We start from the raw sequence: 20,527 nt of genomic DNA on the forward strand, positions 1-20,527 counted from the left end.
CGATCAAAGACACTCTTTTTCTATTTTATTTTGGTGGATTACCTTTTTTTCCAAATGTTTGAATGAGGTTTCCTTTGGGGGAAACTGCAGTGAGATACGACACCATTACATTCGCTTATACGGTCATCGCCCCTCATGCTGCCCCGGTCCCCCTGGAGGCTTGGGTTGGATGGCATGGTGCCTGCAACTTTGCTCTTAAAGCAACACATGGATAGTTGCTATGTATTTATTACTCTTGCTCGAGTAATAAATACATATATATATCTATATATATATTATGAAACAATGTTTTATTGCCACGTTAAAGTGGAAGCATTGTTGTCAAAATATCAATTTTAACTTGTTTAATTTGGAGCGAGGCGACTATGATTTCTATTTTTTATTTATTATTTGTTCATTTTCTGTAATCTTCACGTGGCTCTCTTCCTCCTGACAGTGGCCATTGACGGGTCGTTGCGCGTGGACTGGAGCGCTGCGAGCTCCCGGTCTGACCTCGCGCTTTTGGGGAACACGCGGACCTGCTTGGCGCGCAGACTGATTCTGGCAGCACCTTTGGCCGCACTGGACTTCAGCGAGGTGCCCCTTCATTCCTTTGTTTTTGGGTGAAATCTGCAGCCTAGCTAATGTAGCTAAGCTCACTTAGGCCTCGTGCATTAAATCATTAAAACACGGGTCAGTTGATGTTTCTAAGAGTTTTACAATAAATAAAGACGATTCAAATCAAGCAAATGAGGCATTCAAGTGGAAACGTGTACCTCATTTTTAACTCATTTGTATGACCTTAAAAGGGTTCATTTAGAATATAGATTTCTGACACAACTTCCCACTTCAAGGTGCTTGAAGGTAAAAAGTCCCAAAGAGCCCAAAGTTGTTCTTAAACCAGGAGCGTTAAATAACTGCAATTTCATTCATAATCAGCTAATATATAAATGTTAAATGTCTTTTTACTGTGATGCTGAAATGAGCCTGCGGTCTGGTTTTGACCTACTTCATAAGACAAATGTAATCCAATCTCTGTAGACATTTGTATTTATTGTGACACAGACTATTGGATGTTCTTTGAATATCACTTCAAGATTTGAGCCAAGCGACAATGTGTGTAACAGTGTGTTATAAGCTCGTCAGTGTTCGACCACACAGACCCAAATCAAAGATGACAGTCTCTCAGTAATTCGTCACACGAAGCAGAACATTATTTTCTCAACCCTTTCCAAGGTTTTGTTAATTACCTCATTAACGTGTGTTTCAACCTCTGGAGTTCTTTCTCCATTTAAGTTTCTCATTAACGTTAACCACTTGGTTTCTAATTATTTGCGAGCCATTCAGCATAAATTAGCAAATCATTTTTAATTTGGGATTTTCCAAATGCATTGTCAGTGTCACTGAGTGTAACGTGGCCAACACACAATCTACTGAAGATATACTGAAGAGCCAGACTGGTTGCTCCGGTAGCTCACATATGCATGGCTGGATCAACTCAGCTGCTGTTTACATTTGTTTACTTATTTGACTTCAAAGAAACTGGAAGAATCACGTTTTTCTCTCCACTGGTTGCACCAGTTGAGTTTCTGCTGCAGTGAATTCTGGGGTTTCATATCACAGAAAGCAGATGGACTGACAGGATACTCATAAGATATTAGATGAGACAAGAAGCGGCTTAGAGGGCTCTTTGGTTAGACTGCTGCATCCACAATGAACCGTCATAATCTACTGCAGTACGAGCCATTTGTTGCCAAACAGTTAACACCCTCCGGCCTTTGCGTCTAGAAATTCTGGAGCCGAGGTTCACGGGATGCTCACAGTTGCCACAGAGATGATGATGAATCCACCTGGCCTTCTTTTATCCGTCAGAGCGCGCCATCTGGGTGCGGATCCGACGTGTCGCAGCGAGCCAGCCAGGCGACGATTAGCGGCGCCTAAGTGATCCATTATGGGATGCAGCCTCTCACTATACTCGCTATCACGCCACTCAGGCCTGTTATTGAATAGTGGGCACCGTGAGAGACGGGTTCTCTAATGCTTTACACATCAGGCCCCCCAGAAGAGAAACATCAGCTGTATTTGGTCAGATTTTGTTTTAGGAATCACATTTTTGGAGCAACACATTTTGAAACCAGATATCTGACATTTTCTCCGGCTTCAAAGAGATTTAATTTACCCACGCTGATGCAAATGCCTCGTCTGTGACGCCCGTGATCAGCAGCGACGTCTACATCATTTGAAAGCAGGGAAGAGGCAACGTGCAGGAGTTATTAATTTGGCTGTTGTGGGCCGTCGGTTGGCGCTCTGAGTGTGTGTGACGTCGTCAGTGAATGAGGCAGCGCGGGGAGGAATTGTTCCGTGGTGACCAGTTGCCATAGAAATGTTCCCATTGTGGAAAAAGTTGAGAGAGAGAGAGAGAGAGAGAGAGAGAGAGAGAGAGAGAGAGAGAGAGAGAGAGAGAGAGAGAGAGACATGGAGTGTAGAAGGAAGAGGTGGATGTTCAGGTTATTTTCCACCAGGGAAGCAGATATCACGCCAATCTGTTCCACCCAATCATATAATTTTGGATAATGTCTTCCACATGTGTGTGTGTGTGTGTGTGTGTGTGTGTGTGTGTGTGTGTGTGTGTGTACAGAAGAATGTGCTACTGAACAGCAACAGGCAGAATGTGTCTGCATTATTGTGTTTTCCGGTTGATGTTTAATAATTACAAAAAAGGTATTTTTGACTCAATCAGACAGTTATAATGACACAAGATAGATTTCTGCTGTGATGACACCTTGATTACCCTTAAAAAACTAAACAATAAATGCACCATAGCCACTTGTGGAAACCTGTGGCATTCTGTTTATTCTAACAAAATACTGAAATCCTTGAAGAGTGCTTTTGTGGGTGTAGGGAGACACAAGTCAGCTCAGTTGTGTATGTCTGTCAGCCTCAAACCTGAGCAGCATCACGACAGCCTCTCTACTGTCTGTGTTCACCAGACCGCAAATATTACGACTTCCTGACATGTACGTGTGTGTGTGTGTGTTTGTGCCACTATTCCTATGAAGGCTAAATATCTTTACTAAGTCTTCTCCCTAATAAGCGTGCTACACGTTGTGAGATGGAGAAGCTGCGGTCGGTTTTACGGCATTCAAACTGAAGCGCCGGTCCGCTCCGAGTGCTGCTCGTTGTCCTCTGTGGTCGCTCTGCTGTTCAGCAGGGCAGTCGGGCAGCAGAGCAGCTGTGCTGTTAAAGCCTACCTGTGCACTAAAACATGTTTTCTTTAAGCACGACTTTATTCTTATCAGGGTAGAAATGTCCCTGAGAGAGTATTCATATCATCACTACTTGAAGAACATACTGATAGAGTCAAGTTTGGGGGCATTGAGCAGTGTGAGTCGGATATCCCTGGAGATGTATAAAATCCTCCCACGCCATGCTGATACTATTTCTCTGAGCCACTATTTGGAAACAAATAAAACATTTATTCAGCTGTGGGTGGACAACATTAACTGCCGGTCTGACATCAGATTTCTTTTTTTTAATTAGAGACCAACGCAATATCTCTTTCTAACCCTCCCGGAGGCCGTGTGTGCCACGTCGCCTCCAGATTATCCTCCCTCTGATCTGTGAGCTGCTCTGCGGCACAAGAGGATTATCGCGCCTCGCGGCGGCCGCTGATACCGCCACAAGCTTCGGGATTCCCCTTCGCTCTCGCAGGGCCCCTCCTGACGGATCATTTTGTGGTTTTGTAGTTTTACTCTGGCTGGTGTTGTGTTGCTATTAAGTGGAATTGACGGGGACAAGGTCAGGGTGATGCTGCTGATACATGCAGATCAGATGCGATTTGTGTCGTTGTCATGACCCAAATAATGAAAAGTTCAAAATGACTCCGATGCTCAAACGCCTCTCGTGTTTTTTTCACTGTGGCTCTTTTGAGTGAAGCTGTTTTTTTCCAAATGAAAGCAGGAGAAACTAGAGCCGGACTCGACCTGTATTTGTAGACGTCATCAAATTGCTCAGTCGGCCGAGTGTGCTGACCCATATTGAGAGGCGACGCGGTGGCGTCAGCGCAGCGTGTGGCCTTTGGTGTTGACGTGACCGGTTCCCACGTGAGTACAGGTGGGGCTATAAAAAGAGTTAGCAGACAAAGGAGCCTGTCAACACCCGATACTCCCTTTGTGCTTTGACTTTACAGAGGAGACGGATTTGACGGAGGACAGACAGGAAGGAGGGGTTCCATCTTTTGTCTACTGGTCTGGTTCTGTTAACTCACGTACCTAGCTGTCTGGACACATCATCAGTTTCCTTTCAACAAGTTTTCATGTATTATTACTTGTATATTATTCAGTTGCATTGAAAAATCTGGCACCACTGGAGAGGTCCACTTGATTATGTCCAGATAATATGCAAACATGCAGCAATTAATGTAGAAGTAGAGATACTTCCTCTTCTATCTTTGACGTATCGTCTGCAGCCGTAGATTCTTTAGTTGTAACTTGATCAGAGTCAGCTCAGTTACCCCAACACACTATTGGTATTCTCATTAGCCAGAAGGCTAATCTAACAAACCACTCCAGTGGTTTCAGTATCATTGACTTCTTGTCTTTTCATCTTTTGGTTTCCACTCTTCCTCGCAAAGTAACATGCCAATCAGACGTGTTTCCTACAGTAAGACGGCAACAGTTAGCTGAACAGATGTTAGGTCATAATTATTTGTAACTTTGAAGGAACAGTTGAGTGTTTTTGGGCTGTCAAACTAGTCGTTGTTTCCGCTAGTTGCCTTGGAACCTCCCGATTTTTTTTATTAAACAAATACGATAAAACATGTTAATTGAGTGACATGAGAGTGGTATTGTTTTCATCTAACATGTGTAAAGAAAGTGAATAGATTTATTTTCCAAAGTGGTGAACTATTCATTTTACATGCTGCATAATTACACATTCTCAACATGTCTAATTATGACACTAAGTGGCTCAAAGCTTCAAAACTATGAAGCTCTACGTTCACCGTTAGGGTCGGTTTTGGACGTGTCGGGGACGGTGTGACAGTTTCCGCTCGTTAGTGTCTTTTCTAAATAAATGAAAGGAAACTTACATTTCTGCTTCTTATATGCATACAGTGTCATTTCAAAATAAACTTCAAAGTAGCTTTGCCTACCCAAAAAGACTACTTGGTTATGTTTAGGCAACAAAATGACATGTATAGCATGTATAAAGATCGTGGTTTGGGTCAAAATAAGTATTCTAGTACATAACTGGTGTTAGTAAGGTAAGAGATGAGATGAAATAAGATAAGACAATCGTTTATTAGTCCCACATCAGGGAAATTTGCAAATTTGCAAATTTACAAGAGGCATTGGTAAAAAAAAAGTATAGTAAATAAGTGAACAAGAACAAACAAAACTAAATCTAAAATAAAATATAATCATAGACAGACTGAATGGTTACACATTAACGCACATGTGAAAGAGGAAATAGGAAAGATGAATAAGTTAGGTAACAAAACTCAACGTTCAACGGCGGTGTCCTGGGTGAAAGTCCTGTGTTTGTTTGGCCCCTCCCACCAGCCCTAATATGGACCTTTTTGCGTCCGTGCTATTTCTACATCAGTTTTTTTTCAGACTGTCCAATAATGACGCAGACAGGTTTACGTCGGCGTCAGTTGAAGGTTTGGCGCGTCACACAGACGCTAAGTGGTACCTGAACCCGAGGGGCACCGAGCAAGCAAGCGCCGGTATTTGACGAGTTGAGAGCAACAATGGGTTGACATGAGACGCGGTGTGTGTGTGCGTACGAGCACGCACATACACCGCGTGGATGTTGCCACACAGCTTGTGTCCCTTAAAAACATTGATAGGTGGGTAAAGAGAGAATTCTTCACTTTCTAAGGCTTTAGAGTACGCTGAAGTGCTGTGAGCAGAGGTGTTCCTTCTCTGTGAAAAGACACCACTGGGTGTCCCAGGATGTTTATTCAGACTCCGGCTCACATTCATGCTGAGCTGAGCTCCTGCACCAGTTTTCTTCCCCCCTGAGTCACACTTCTTTTTTCTTGTCATTTCAGGTGAATGTTGATGACAACGTTGAAATGTTACCAAAATCAAGAAGAGCTCTCACCATTCAAGAGATCGCTGCGTTAGCGCGATCTTCCCTGCATGGTGAGTGTGCGACATTGAACCTAAAAGCTCACGAGTGCATTTCGTCTCAAAAGCTATGCTGTAGCTGAGCCCCGTGCTTTATTTTTTTGCAGGTATTTCCCAGGTAGTGAAGGACCATGTGACAAAGCCTACAGCCATGGCTCAGGGCAGGGTGGCCCACCTGATAGAGTGGAAAGGCTGGTGTAGGCCTATGGACACTCCAGCAGCCGTGGAATCGTCCGAGTCCTACTCGGACCTCACGGAGGGAGAGCAGGAGGCCCGCTTCGCTGCCGGTAAGACTTCTGTTTGTGCACAAAATGTATTACACACAAAAAACCACAACCTTGCTTTACTACATACAGAGTCTAAGCTGAGAGAAGGCTTTTGAATGTGCACGAATGAGTTGAAAACAAACACACCGAAGAGATGACTCACACACCTCGGGCGAGACAGCTTATGAAAATAATGATCACAGAAGAAATCCCCACTAAATGAAAAACCATAACCACAATGTAAACATACGTAAATAAGGAGCAGATCAAAATCAAAAAGAGAATTTGCATAATTTATCTTAAAAAAAGCTTCTTTTTTTTCCACCATTCCCCCCATTTAAAGCTGCCGTTAACATGCATGCTCACGGGGTCTAGTGGACCACATCTGGGGGTTGTATTGGTTCACGCTGTGATCAGATCTCAGCAAGGTGTGAATGCAACCTGTACAGCATTTAACATGGCACTCCAGTGTATTAGTATGGAGCATATATGAGACATATATGCTCCATATAAGCTGCGTACTTGTAATACATACTGCTGCTGCCCTTTACAAAGTGCGTACTGTTTTCATGCATGCATTCAATTAGATCATACTTCCTCCTCGTAACATGACACCTTGAACTTTGACCCTCTTGCTCATATATCTGCATGCTGTCTATGCTGCAAAATGTGACCGTGTGTAGAAGGACATCCTGGTATTTCTGGCGCACTGCATGTGACATGCAATGTATTGGGATGTATTAAATCTGTGTCTGGCATACTAAATAGTGTGGTAGTATGGGTAATGCAACGCTTTTAACAGCAACGTCCCCCACTTTGATTCTGGCTGGGGATATCCCAATCTGTCTGTCCGTATGGTTTTTGTCCGTCACTATTTCATAAAGGCAAAAAGGCAAAAAGGCTAAAACATCTACCCAAATAGCAGAGGCCAAGACATCCTGTCACGCTCCCAAAAACACTGGATCCTACACTACCCTTCACTCGCTCACCACGGCTCCTTTCAGACACCACCTCCCACTGCTTTCTGTTCATCAAAGCTGTTGTGTTGTTAAGCACAGAACTCGGATAATCCTGATTACATCACAATGAGGTTTATTTCCTGAGATCCGCTAAAATCAAAATCCTCCCAAGAAGTTGAGAGGTCACCTCCTGACCTTCTCTGAATCAGAGCGTGGGCAGAACCGAGATAAGAAGATCCCTGCTTTTTAATACCAGGTAAAAAAAAATCCAAAGATTAGATGTTATTATCCAGATAGAGCTTCCACATACAGGTCGCGTGTTGATTCCAGGTGTAGATGTTTGAATCTGCAGCCACGTTTATCGGCCTTCTCCTCTCAGAGCGCCGCTCACCCACAGCTCACCTCCCTCCTCTTATCTTTTACTCCCTCCCGCCCTCTCTATTGATTACCCCCTTCAACCTATTCACGCCGTCCCCTCTTTTAAAGTTCCTCTCTGCCCCTTTTCTCTTTTTTTTCCTCACCCTGTGTCTCCCTTCCGCCTGCTCTCTCCCCCCCACCCCCACCCCCCACCCCCCATTCTCTCGCTCGCTCCCTGCAATGCAGACTCTCAAGGTTAATTTGCACAGTAAGGTTTCGCTCCTGGCTATAGTGCCACCGTGACTGAGCGGTTTTCCTACGGGCCTCCTCTGTTCTCTGGTCTTTTTTTTTCCGTTTCTCTTTTGATGTTGTAATATTCACAGGACTTTTGTTTGGGTCGAGGTGTTCATGTGCAACTGTAGGGAGTCAAACAAGATGATTTTTAAAGGGACAGAAAATAGTTCTTGAGCTCTATAGATGGATTTATGGTAGAGTCACATGTACATGTACTATTAAGCTTTCATTGTAAATGACACATCAACGAGGTCTTATCCTTGCAAGAATTTTTAAATCTCTGCACGCTCTTTTCTTTTGTTCAATTAGTGTACTTTGACTAGCAGTCAAGGGTTGGGAAGACATTTGGGTAAATGGACTTGCGTTTGTGTAGCGCCTTTCTAGTCTTCTGACCACTCAAAACTCTTTACACTACACGTCATCATTCACTCATTCACACACACATTCATACGCTGATGGCACAGCCTTCGGGAGCCACGTCTCGAACCGCCGATCTTCCGATTGGAAGACGACCTCTGAGCCACGGTTGCCCCATACCACGCTGAACTATATGCGTTATACTTCTCCTTGTCTCTTCAGCTTACATCATCGCACGTCCATTTAATCAGGGAGCCAGTTGTGCTGACTCCTTCTTTTTTTCCTCTCTCCTTGTAGTCTGGTGACGGCGTCACTGCGTGAATGTCAGCGAGCGTGTTAGCGTATAACGCGAGCATTTTAGCGTATAACGCGAGCATGTTAGCGTATAACGCGGGCATGTTAGCGTATAACGCGAGCATGTTCGGGTATAACGCGAGCATGTTAGCGTATAACGCGGGCATGTTAGCGTATAACGCGAGCAGGTTAGCGTATAACGCGGGCATGTTAGCGTATAACGCGGGCATGTTAGCGTATAACGCGAGCATGTTAGCGTATAACGCGAGCATGTTAGCGTATAACGCGGGCATGTTAGCGTATAAGGCGAGCAGGTTCGGGTATAACCCGAGCATGTTCGGGTATAACGCGAGCATGTTAGCGTATAACGCGAGCATGTTAGCGTATAACGCGGGCATGTTAGCGTATAACGCGAGCATGTTCGGGTATAACGCGAGCATGTTAGCGTATAACGCGAGCATGTTAGCGTATAACGCGAGCAGGTTAGCGTATAACGCGGGCATGTTAGCGTATAACGCGAGCATGTTAGCGTATAACGCGGGCATGTTAGCGTATAACGCGAGCATGTTAGCGTATAACGCGGGCATGTTAGCGTATAACGCGAGCATGTGTGAATGTGTGAAGTGTGAATATTTGGTGTGTATGCAAGCTAGTTATGGCAGAACACAATGGTGTGTGTTTGTGTAGGGAGGCATCCTGAGAATTGAAAGTACAGGTGGGGTTGTCCTATTGATGGGCTGACTTCTGCCAACACACACACACACACACACACACACACACACACACACATTCTTTGAAGGTAATCCTGCAGTGTCTCTCCGTCGTGCATGAAACTGGCTGCCAAGCCTTGAACGACACAGAGCTTATGTCACTGTGTGTGTGTGTGTGTGTGTGTGAGTGCGTGTGTGTGTGTTTGTGTGTGTATATAAAAGAGTGTGACAGAGAGTATCTGCTGGAAGTACATCTGTGTATGTGTGTGACTGCATTCCAATTTCTGGTGCACTGTTGTGCAGCAGAGGTGTTTGTGGCCAGAGCAAATTGGCAAATTGGCAATTTGGCAAATTGGCATTAGGTTTTGGGAAAAGATGTTTTTGCTACAAGTGAACAGCCCAATCTAACGATCCTGGATGATTTATGAGACAATGGGCCCCTGGGCTCAGACTTGTAGAAGGCTCCACCACCTCTCCTAGAAGACTTTATAGTTGTTAAGCCTCCTTTTTGTTGTTGTTGTGGTTTTGTGTCTCTTTGTAATCAGTTTGAGTCTCTTTGCAGTCATTTTGTTTCTCTTTGTGCTTTTTTTGCTATAGTCGTGAGTCTCTTTGTTGTAGTTTTTTGTGGTCTTTTTGTAGTCGTTTTATGTTTCTTTATGATCATTTTGCATCTTTTCCTCGTTGTTACGTGTCTCTTCGAGTGACATTTTGCCAGTGAAGGCCAGGGGTGGCCTGATATTGTGAGACATTTTAGCAAGTAACAGTTCTGCACCAATGATTATATTCTCATGGTCGCTGTACAGACAAACGAGCACAGCTGTGGTGCTCTGTGTGTCTCTCTGTGGGCGTACAGTATCTCTTTATCCTTATTTCAGACATTTATGTGCGGGGCATGCGGGTCAGTAACATAAAAAAGTATGTATGCAGGTGAACACAGCCTTTCATCCGGAGTTAAAGGAATTAGAAAAAAGGCTTTCAAAAGAGAACTAAAGAGCCGACTGCCCTGCACGATTCCAGTTGCCGGAGGATGTGCCCAGTGTTTGTGAGGAAAGTTCAGAGCGCAGCTTACAGTGGAAGATGAATGGAAGCATCGATCCTCTCTCTCTGTGTGGGAGACGACGCATGAATACTGAGCATTGACCAGACAGAGAGAGTCAGACAGAGAGAGAGAGAGAGACATGAAGAGAATGAGACTGAGGAGAGAGATTCAGAGAGATAGAAATCAAGATGAGAAGCGAGGGACAAGGCTGGGAGATTGAACGGGTGAAAGAGAAGCGAACGTTGTAGGAACGATGAGAGTCAGGTGAGTCGATAGAGCGTTTTATTGAGAGAGACGATGGGAAGAAAAAGGACGACGTGATGCAGGAGAGAGTGGATGAACGGGAAAGAATACAAAGTGGACGAGGCAGAGATGAAGAGAAAAGAAGAGAGAGAGAGAGAGAGAGAGAGAGAGAGGGAGAGAGAGGGAGTGTTACTCTCTGAATGGTCAGCTCCTGATGATGATCGAAGGCGATTGGTCACTTGGACCTTATTGGTTCTGACACATGCTGAGTCACCTCAGAAACACACACACACACACACACACACACACACACACATTGATGTCCTCTCTGTGGCCTTATATGTGTGTGTTTGCAAATGATGGTGATTTATTATTATAGTGGCGAGGGCAAATAACCACGACAGGAATACAGCTCATTCAACTCAACACCTTGCGACTTGAAAATGATATTTTTAGTCGTTTTACTTGAATACATTGTTGATAGGATTATCTAGGCTACTGTGTGTACCAGCTACAAAAAGCAGTTGAAGTGGTGTCACATGTACGTGCACAGTCAGATAGATAAACCCTGTAAATACAGAGCTTTGCAAACAGTTTATTTGATTTCTACCATAAATACAATAAATCTGTGTGAAGCATGTAATGTTTAATTTGTGTTCCCCCTGTAAAAGGTATTGATTTAACCATGTGGTCATTTTTTTTGGCTAGTGGGTGTGTTGTTTTAGAGAGCATTACACAGAGTGATGCATTTAACATTCTGTCCCCATCCAGGATATAAAGTGGACTAAACCGTAAAGACAGACCAACACTGTAAATTGTCAAAGACTGGCTGAGGCCTTTCTGTCTTCTGCCAACTTCCTCTGCATCAAACGCAGCCATCTTTAAGTGCAGCAGCCGTAACGAGCGCTGAGAGAACTCTGACTGTAATGGGAAGTCTGTCTCCGTCCGGTCTAACACTACAGCGCTGTTGCACTCTGTGCCTCACTCAGACCCGCCAATCAAACCAACAGCTACACCACACGGAGGCACGAGGGACCGCTGCCTCCTTGTTACCAAGCCAACCATGTATTTTTGTGTGTACATGTGCAGCTTAAGTGTATATATATTTATATATATATATATGTGTGTGTGTTTGTGTGTGCGTGCAGGTGTTGCAGAGCAGTTTGCCATAGCGGAGGCAAAGCTGAGGGCCTGGTCGTCTGTGGACGGCGACGAGTCCAACGATGACTCATACGACGAGGACTTTCTGCCTGCCAACGAGCCCACCACACAGAGCACAGGTACACACACACACACACACACACACACACACACTGAAGCTAAATCCCATTTATTTCCTTCATATTGTCCCTCTCTCTCCTAATACCTCACCCTCCTCTCTGCCTGTATCTTTCCTTGTCCCAGTGCCCTAGTTTTCATCCTCTCTTTTTCTTTTTTTTTTGTTCCTCGGCGCAATTTGATATCCCTCCTGCAACTTTAATATCATTTCCTTTGCTGCGGAGACAGTGTCTGTGTGAGGATGGTGTGTGAGCGGGTTATAAATACACAGAGTGTATTTGACCATGGCTGTGTGTGTGTGTGTGTGTGTGTGTGTGTGCACCCGAGCGTTCATCTTGATTACACTGAACCACCAATAACCTGAACTGCAGCTAATAACATTCTGCTCAGTGTTGCTTCTCCGTCTTCATCTTTTGGCTTCTTACTTTCTGGATGAAAGGCCATTTAGTGACGGGAGTTTCTCGTGTACCAGCCGGCCCGTATCTGAAACTAATGGACTCGAACTCTTCGCACTGAGGGCCCATTATTTAAGACTTTGTGGTGGACAAAATGTGCAAAATCAAAGATGATAATTCATTTCTCTATCACGCCACAGTTAGATTTTTGCAGCTGGTTTCTTATCACTACTGTCATCAAAGTGTTTGTTCTTTTTTATTTCAGCATTTTTTCACAACAAAAAAAGAAATCCTTTGATTTATATATAATTCACTTTCTAATACATACGTTACATGATTTATTCTTTCTCATGATTTTCCACTGCTGGTATTTTTCCTTCTTCTCGTTGACATATTTCGGTAAATACAACTGTTTACTCAGGGTTTTTTAACACGTCCTGTTACCTTCAATTCTTTATTGGTTTCTTTTTTTAATGGTATTTTGCCGTTATTTTTCAGTCATTTCATTTAGCAGTAAAAAAACTTGAGTTTGAGCTCCTGTTGCCAAACCAGAGCAAACCTATTCTTCTTAAAGGCACCCAGTGGAGCTGACTTTACATTCAGTTCACATTCAGCAAAACATTTTTGAGGACTAACAAACCTGCATTGTTTACATCATGTGATTGTTAGCTAGCAGGCTTCTTCTCCTGCCTTTTGCTGGTGCATCCCTACGTTTCTTGTGTTACTGCTATCGATCTGTGGAAGAGCATGGAACTCTTGTCGGGCACAATTGTATAAATAAAGACTAGAAAGAAGCAAGTTGATTTTGATGATGCTGCAACCTCTCGGTGACCCGACAGGAAACGACCTCGATCTCGTATTTCTTCTCTCGTCGATGTTCTTCTTCCTGCATGACTTCATGCTCACAGTGTGTTTCCTTTCCTCCAGATGTGTCATCGTATCCGCCCTACTTGAAGGACCTGATCCACAGTCAGCTTTGCCAACACCTGGGCCTGCGAGGGCCCTGTGGCGAGGGTGTAGGAGGAGGCGGCGGCGGAGAGGGAGGAGGCAGCGGAGAGCCCTCCCCCACCTCCCCGGACACCTTGGGCTCCAGCCTCTGCAGCCTGGACGACCACCATCCGCTCCTGCGCGACCTGGGCGGCCACCGCGGCAACCACTCCTACAGCAACGCCGCCGAGCTCGCCGCCAAGATCCTGGCGGCGCTGCAGGGAGGGGAGGAGCTGCTGCTGGCCCGGCTTCAGCGGGCGGCTCAGGGCGGGCGCGGCGGCGGAGGCGGGGACTGCGGCTTCCACAGCCTGGGCGGGGAAGGGCGGGGCATCAGGCCCTGCGGGGGTCAGGACTCTCCGTGCTACTCCATGTCTTACTCTGACACGTACCTGTCACCCGGCGAGGACGACGACACCCCCTGCAAGGACTATGAGAGCACCGTGTGCCAGGTGGAGGCGGAGGGAGCGGAGTACCCGCCCGCCTACGACCCGCGCAGGAGGGTCTCCGACGTGGCCTCTTCCGGGATTGTGTCTCTGGATGAGGAGGATGAAGAGGAGGAGGAGGAGGAGGAGGAGAGGGCAGGAGAGCCCAACAACAGTGTTTAATCCCTCCAAGCGCTTTTTTCTTTTATTTTGCAACAACCTCCCCTTTCCTCCATGGCGTCTGAAATGTTTGAACTGCCGTGCATGCTGCCCCCCCCCCCCCACAAAGACTAAAACATAAATCATCCGTCTTTGCCTTACTTGCAGCATTTCAACTCCTCCTTTCCACCTCGTGACTGCTTTGTCCCCCATTCGATGTATCGACTCTATTTTTTCTTTGAAGGCGTCCAAACAATCTTTTTTATCGGTGTGAGAGCCGGACATCAGTCCAGCGACAGCACCTCGTTGGGGAAGGACGCACGCAGGACGCGGCCTCCGTCTCCGTCCTCGCCGGCGGAGCGACTGTAAAAAAAAAAAAAACGGGACGCCACCGACCGAGCAGACAGAATGAGTCCGAAACTCAACTTATCTTTGCATGTGTGTCGCAAGTGCTGAAATCGACGGGCTGAGAGGGTCTAGAGCACGGTTTGCAATCTCAGCTGTCCTGTATAACCCCCCCCCCCCCCCCAGATTCTCCCATGGGAGGGAGGGTCGTACACTGCGTCCTGGGACCTGCCCTTACCTCCCTCCCTCCCTCCCTTTCCCCCTCCCCTCCTTTGCAAGAGACAAAATAGCATCCTCCTGGGCATGGCTTGCTGAGTATGCCAAACTATCTAATCCTGTCACTACCAATTATGAGCAAATGCTGGAATGTCTTCAAAAGTGACAGGACATAGTATGTATTTTAAAAATAACAAACGTTTATAAATGAAAAAGATTTGTCACAGATGATATAACAGAAATGATATGCTTTTATTGTACTAGTTTTCTATCACTCAAACATGTTGATGTTCACATTATTCCAAACGTCATTATGATGGACATCTGCCATAATGACACAACCATAGCTACCGGATATTTTTAAAGGTTCTGTGGATTCCTGCGTGGAAGACACAAGAACTTTGGGTTGTCTTAAACAAAAAAACAACAGCAGCGACGACGACAAACACGAACCGAATGTTCCTGAAGTGACCCTTCGGTGACGGGCGATCGGCAGAAAGCGGCGCAGGCGGAAAAGACGGAAACGTTTTTTTTTTCTGTAAAGAGACGACGTTGCATCGGAAGATTTTCTATATTTTTGTATGCGTTGTCTTGCTTTGATCTCTTTGCCTACGCGGCGTGCCAGTGTATGTGGTTTTTTGCACGAAGCTAATGTGGCTGTAGATTTTTCTCCTTTTCTTCGTTATCACTGTGTGATATAGTTTACTGGGAAAAAAAAGAAAAAGAAAATAACAATACAAATGTGAACAAAACACGTTTTTATTTCAAAAGAGAATACTGTGATACGGTTTGTTAAAGCATTTGTCATGACAAATTCAAAATGCTCTTCTTTCTTTCCTCTCACGTGAACTCCTGAAAAGCTTTGCCTTTTTACTCAATACTTTCTTTTTTTTATTTCCTTTTTCATGACATTTGCAGAATGTCATTGTTTATGTGACACATGAAGGAACTCCCACCTCCGTGGGGGTATGAGGAGCCCTGTTGAGGTTCTCCCAGCGGGACTGTCATTCATACAACTCAGGAAAATCCCATTGGACCAGAGCATCACCCATAAACACCACTCGTCTCTCATCCTCCGTGAGTGCGCTTTGCGTGTGCGTTTTTCGGTGTGTTTGTGTAGAAAAAGCCTGGTGTGCGTAGTTATTTTCTACGAATAATTAAAGCACAGATTCAGTCCCCGCATCCATCTTTTAATGTTTGACTGTTTAGCAAAGCCTCAACGTGCGAGTCCCCATGTTTGCGATTTGTGAAAATGTGTGTGTGTGTGTGTGAAATTGTGTGTGTGTGTGTGTGTGTGACTGTATTGTAAGATGTCAGCGAGCTTTCTTAAGCTTGCCCTGTATATCCATTCCAAAGCCCCTCCAATGCAGCGATTCCCTTTAAAACAGTGTGTGCTGGAGCTGAGCTCTCGTTGGAGGTTGAATTTTTACCGGTGCTGTGAAGAATAAATAAAAAAACAAAAAGCAAAAGTATATAAATCTGGAAAATTATTTTGAAAATACAAACAGGATGACATCAGACTACATGTTAAACGAGGAGTTCCCAGTCAGGGGGAGTTGGAACAGACAGCGACAACTCAGGGGTGAAGCTGTGCCTTTCATTCGTCACCTTTGACCTCCCAAGTTGTCCCATCATCATCCCCGGCATCACCATCTTCCACGCTGTCACTCAGGCCGTAGCTTGGCTTCCTTCCTCTTCTCCCTCGTGGGGTTAAATGAGCAGACGCAGAGTAAAACCCTTCCTGTTGCGCCTCCCTGTGTGTTTTCTCCTGCCGCAGCCGGAGGTTACGGCGGGGACGATTTGCGTCACCGTCCTTCTGCTTGACATTAAAAGCCGGAAGCGATGCCGGCGGGGCGACGTGGTGCTTTTTTGTCCCGACGTGGTGACGAGAGCGTTGCATCGTCCCCCCCCCCCCCCCCCCCCCCCCCCCCACACACACACACACACACACTCTGTCTGTCCCTCTGAGTGTCCTCCATCCTCTCCCCGAGCAATGTGTGTGTGTATGTGTGTGTGTGTGTGTGTGTGAGAAGACGGGCACCTTGGTGTGATGCGTTTTTCATTCACCCAGCTGTCCCTCTCTCACATCGACATGCATGTGTTTCCCTCCTGATGATGAACGTGACCACATTCTTTCGTCCGGTCTCAAACCCTGACCACGTCCTGAATCTATAATCTCAAGCCCTAAAGATCAGAGTCCTTTGTAGAAGTAGACACTTTCTTCGTCTTCGTCCTCGTGAGAATAGAAATAGAAGAGTGCCCGCTGACACACAGACGCAGACAGCCTGATGAATGTCTCCCCTTCTCCATCCTTATGTCTCTGTCCTGTCGTCTCCCCCCCCCCCCCCCCACACCTTCCATACATCCCCACAGGGGGCTTATTACGTAATCTGAGCGCTACCTTGGCAGACAGGCAATTAGCCCACGATTATAAAACCGCCCGACGAACAGGAGATGCGTATCTCTCTCCTGTCTGTCTTTTTTATTTCACCCTTGTCCCCCCCCCCCCTTTGCTCTCCATCTGCTCCCTCCCTTCCCCTTTTCTCTCCTCACCACCCACCACCGCATCTTTTGAGGTGAGCTGTCCCATAAAACTCTTCGCAGTTTGTGGACAGCAATGTAGGGGAAGTCAAGGGAAGAACTCAAGAACGCCCGGCTGTCCTTCAGCGAGACAGATGTCTTAAGAGTGAAACAACGCTTCTTTCTGTGTGTGTGTGTGTGTGTGTGTGTGTGTGTGTGTGTGTGTGTGTGTGTGTGTGTGTGTGTGTGTGTTTGTCTCTGGGCTGTGTAGTTTGTTGCTTCAGGCGAGCGTTGACATTGGATACTTATCAGAGAGAAGTGCTCCAGATTCTCCCTGCGAGTGTGATGGCGGTGGGAGAACCCGGCGCTATAAAAAGACATCAAAACATCTGTTGGACAGTGTCGAGGCTGGAGGGCGAATGAATATTCAGTTGGTGGTGCCCCCGTCACCCCATACTTACCATTTTAGAACAAAGCCGAAGGGGCCCGGGCACCACCAGGCCCCCCCCCCCCCCCCCCCCCCCCCCCCCCCCCCCCTCCCCTCCCGGCGGTGAATATTAGGACTGTGAACACAACTGAGACTGTGACAAACTGCTGCAGGAGCCGAGTATCGCGAGTGCAATCTTCACAGAGAGAGAGATGGTCTGTGTTTAACCCGTATTAGCCTCCACCGTCGTAATTAAGACGTCCCACAGTCCTCGGGGAGGGGGGGGGGGGGGGTTCGGGTGCATGCAGTGACACCGGGCGCGCACACACACACACACACACACACACGCATGCACACATGCACACACGCGCGCACATACGCACACAATGGAAAGAGGCTTGTGAGAGTTCAGAGAGCAAAGCCATACAACTCACCCAGCAGAGACAAAGACGAGCTAGCAGAGTAATATAGATGACCCAAAACGAATGTACTGTCCCATCCACATCATAAGTGGGTTGCATATCACCATCAGCATCAGTCAAACACACACACACACACACACACACACACACACCCTTTCTTCTCCTCCCTCTGAAATCTCAACCCTGACTTTCATTTTTTCTCTTTTTTAATACTTTTCTTCCTCTTTTGGCAGAATGTAATTATTTGAATATTGCCATCTTGGATTTGAAAAATGAATCTTTGTTTGCTGCATCTGATTATTATTTCGAGTTAATAAAATATTGTTATTGTTATTTGCAACAAAAAAAATCTGCTCTGGTGTGATGTATTTTTTTATGTCATAAAAGTTTACAAGGTTAACTAGTGTATTTGTCATTTACGACACAGGGTAGCACAAGGAAATATAAGTTGTAACCCCATCACGTATTTAAAAATAAAATAATATTTAATAAAATAATATTAAATAAAATAGTATTAAGAGAAATAAAATGAAATAAAATGAAATATAACAATATATACAGTTACATTACAGTTGAGCGTTAAAGAGAGGTGGGAGGATGTGTGGAGAGCTCCATTAATGTCGTGGTTAATGGTGATGATTAGATAACGAACTGTTACATTCACCTCTTAACGCCATTTATTACTGGACATTCACTGTGGTGCACACACCATAAAGCCTGCTGCAATTAGCTTCCTGACGTGACGACGTCATCATTATTAAGCTATTACCGGGGCAAAGGACAGCAGTTAGAGGAACCACACAAAGTGACACTGGTCTCAGTGATCCTATGGCAGTATTTCATGTTTCCATGACATCATGGGTCCCCGGGGAGCTCTGTAATCCATTTGGTTGGTCGGGGGGGGCGGGAGTGGATGGAAATATCGAGCAGGACGTGATGGATTTCAAACAAAGCTTGATGTGTGCGATCATCGGGGTTTTGCATCCTCTGGTTTGCTGGAGTGTAAATAAAATGTTCCTTGATAAGGTTTTTAAAAAAATGTGTAAATAGAGAATAGGTTCCACACAAAACAACAACTGAATAAAGGCCTGAGAGCGAGGAGCGTGAGTTTGTTCCTGATGTCAGATCAGCAGGAGGTCGAAGGTGAAATATAAAAACAACGGACCTGAAAGGATGTATTTAGTTGTTGTGCCAGATGTCGATGACGGAGAAATGTTCAACAACTTCTGAAAATGACTCTCTCACACCTACACTGTAAGCAATTGCTGTTAATTTACAGCCAATTTCAAACAGTAATCTACTGTATTAATGTAATACGGTTTTGTACTGTAGTTTGCAATGCATTGTGGGCTGGCCCATTTGAAGCAACTGCACAGAGGCCCTAAACAGTATCCTAATGTTTTAAATTACAGTACACTACAGTGTTTTTCCAGAGGACGGATGTGCTACACATCAACAAGAGGTCCTGCTTCATCTGCATCAATCCAGTTGTGTCTCTACAAATTAGACGGTAGTTAAAAACAATATTATTTTCCTCCCAGTATGTTATTCATACAGGTAACGTAGCATTACCGAAAATAAGGTTTGAAATCAAACTGAAGCTCTGCAAGCTGTCTAGCTAGCCAGCCTATGATTTTAAAATGTCACTTATCAATGAGGTTGAGATTTGAATAGACCAAACATTTGTATTCACATGCATTTTAGAGTCACCGTTTAATCAAATGCTAACCGTTTCATTTCTTAAGACTGGTAGCAGTTGTTGCTAGCTAGCTAGCTGATAGCCTTTTGCCCCTTGTTAATAGCTTCAAATGCCACAAATAGCTTCAAATGCCACAAAGAAACAAAGAACCTTTAGTGTTTAGTGTTGCATATAATTAAAGTGTTGATTTCTTTCACTGTTGATTTCATAGCCAACCAATATATCAGCATCTGTACCCCAGATCCTCAGTGACTTCTACCGGGGAACTGCAGCGAGCCTCCTGACGTGTTGCTTCATCACCTGGTACGACGGCCGCACCAGCACTGGACCGCAAGGCGCCGGAGAGCAAATCACTACGAGCTGTCCAGCCGGCAGCAGCTGCACGCCCAGCGGTGCCTCAGGAGGTCCCCGAGTGTCATTAAGGACCAAACACACTCACTAAACAGTCTGTTCTCACTGCTGCCCTCGAGTAGGAGGTACAGGACCCCCATAAAACGCACCAGCAGACTGAAGAACAGCTTTTTCAGGCAATAAAGAATAAATAACATAGACTCACACACACACAGACATACACACAAACAAAGTGCAATCCAACCCCTGTACAATATGCAACATTGTTAATGTCTGTGGTTCTGTTTTTGTTTCATTTTCAACAGATGGATATTTTCACTGCTTCTTGTATTTACTGTATTATATCTTGCATGTCTTTTTATGTTCTCTATTTATTTTCTTTCTTTGTTGGAGCCTCCCAGAGAAAGAATTTCACAAAGAGAAGCAATAAATATCTTGAATCTTGAATCTAGTATGTCAACAAAAGTCATAGTTTAGTGTAACAAAATAAGTCATAAAAAAATAGTATAACGTACTGAAAAAAATCATAAAAATGTTAAGTTATAGTGTGTCATAAAAAAGTCATAATATGTTACGTTGAAAAAGTCATAGTATATTATGTTTAACAAATGATTGACTTTAAAAAAGTCATGAAAACACAAAGTATAGGAAGTCGTAAAGAAATCATAGTATAG

At 45.0% G+C, this 20,527-nt stretch overlaps 1 protein-coding gene across 1 annotated transcript in view; it reads left to right on the top strand.

The window, feature by feature from the left end:
• Positions 1-13,897, top strand: part of fam131ab (family with sequence similarity 131 member Ab) — a gene marked incomplete at both ends in the record, with an annotated part of 17,830 nt that extends 3,933 nt beyond the window's left edge. The window contains 5 exons of the mRNA XM_079165831.1: positions 437-576; positions 6,035-6,128; positions 6,221-6,400; positions 11,781-11,912; positions 13,233-13,897. Coding sequence (XP_079021957.1) covers positions 437-576; positions 6,035-6,128; positions 6,221-6,400; positions 11,781-11,912; positions 13,233-13,897 — 1,211 coding nt within the window. The remainder of the gene's footprint in view (positions 1-436; positions 577-6,034; positions 6,129-6,220; positions 6,401-11,780; positions 11,913-13,232) is intronic.
• Between the last annotated feature and the right edge of the window lie 6,630 nt (positions 13,898-20,527).

This window comes from Pholis gunnellus, assembly GCF_910591455.1.
Source record: "Pholis gunnellus genome assembly, chromosome: 9".
Classification (NCBI taxonomy): domain Eukaryota; kingdom Metazoa; phylum Chordata; class Actinopteri; order Perciformes; family Pholidae; genus Pholis; species Pholis gunnellus.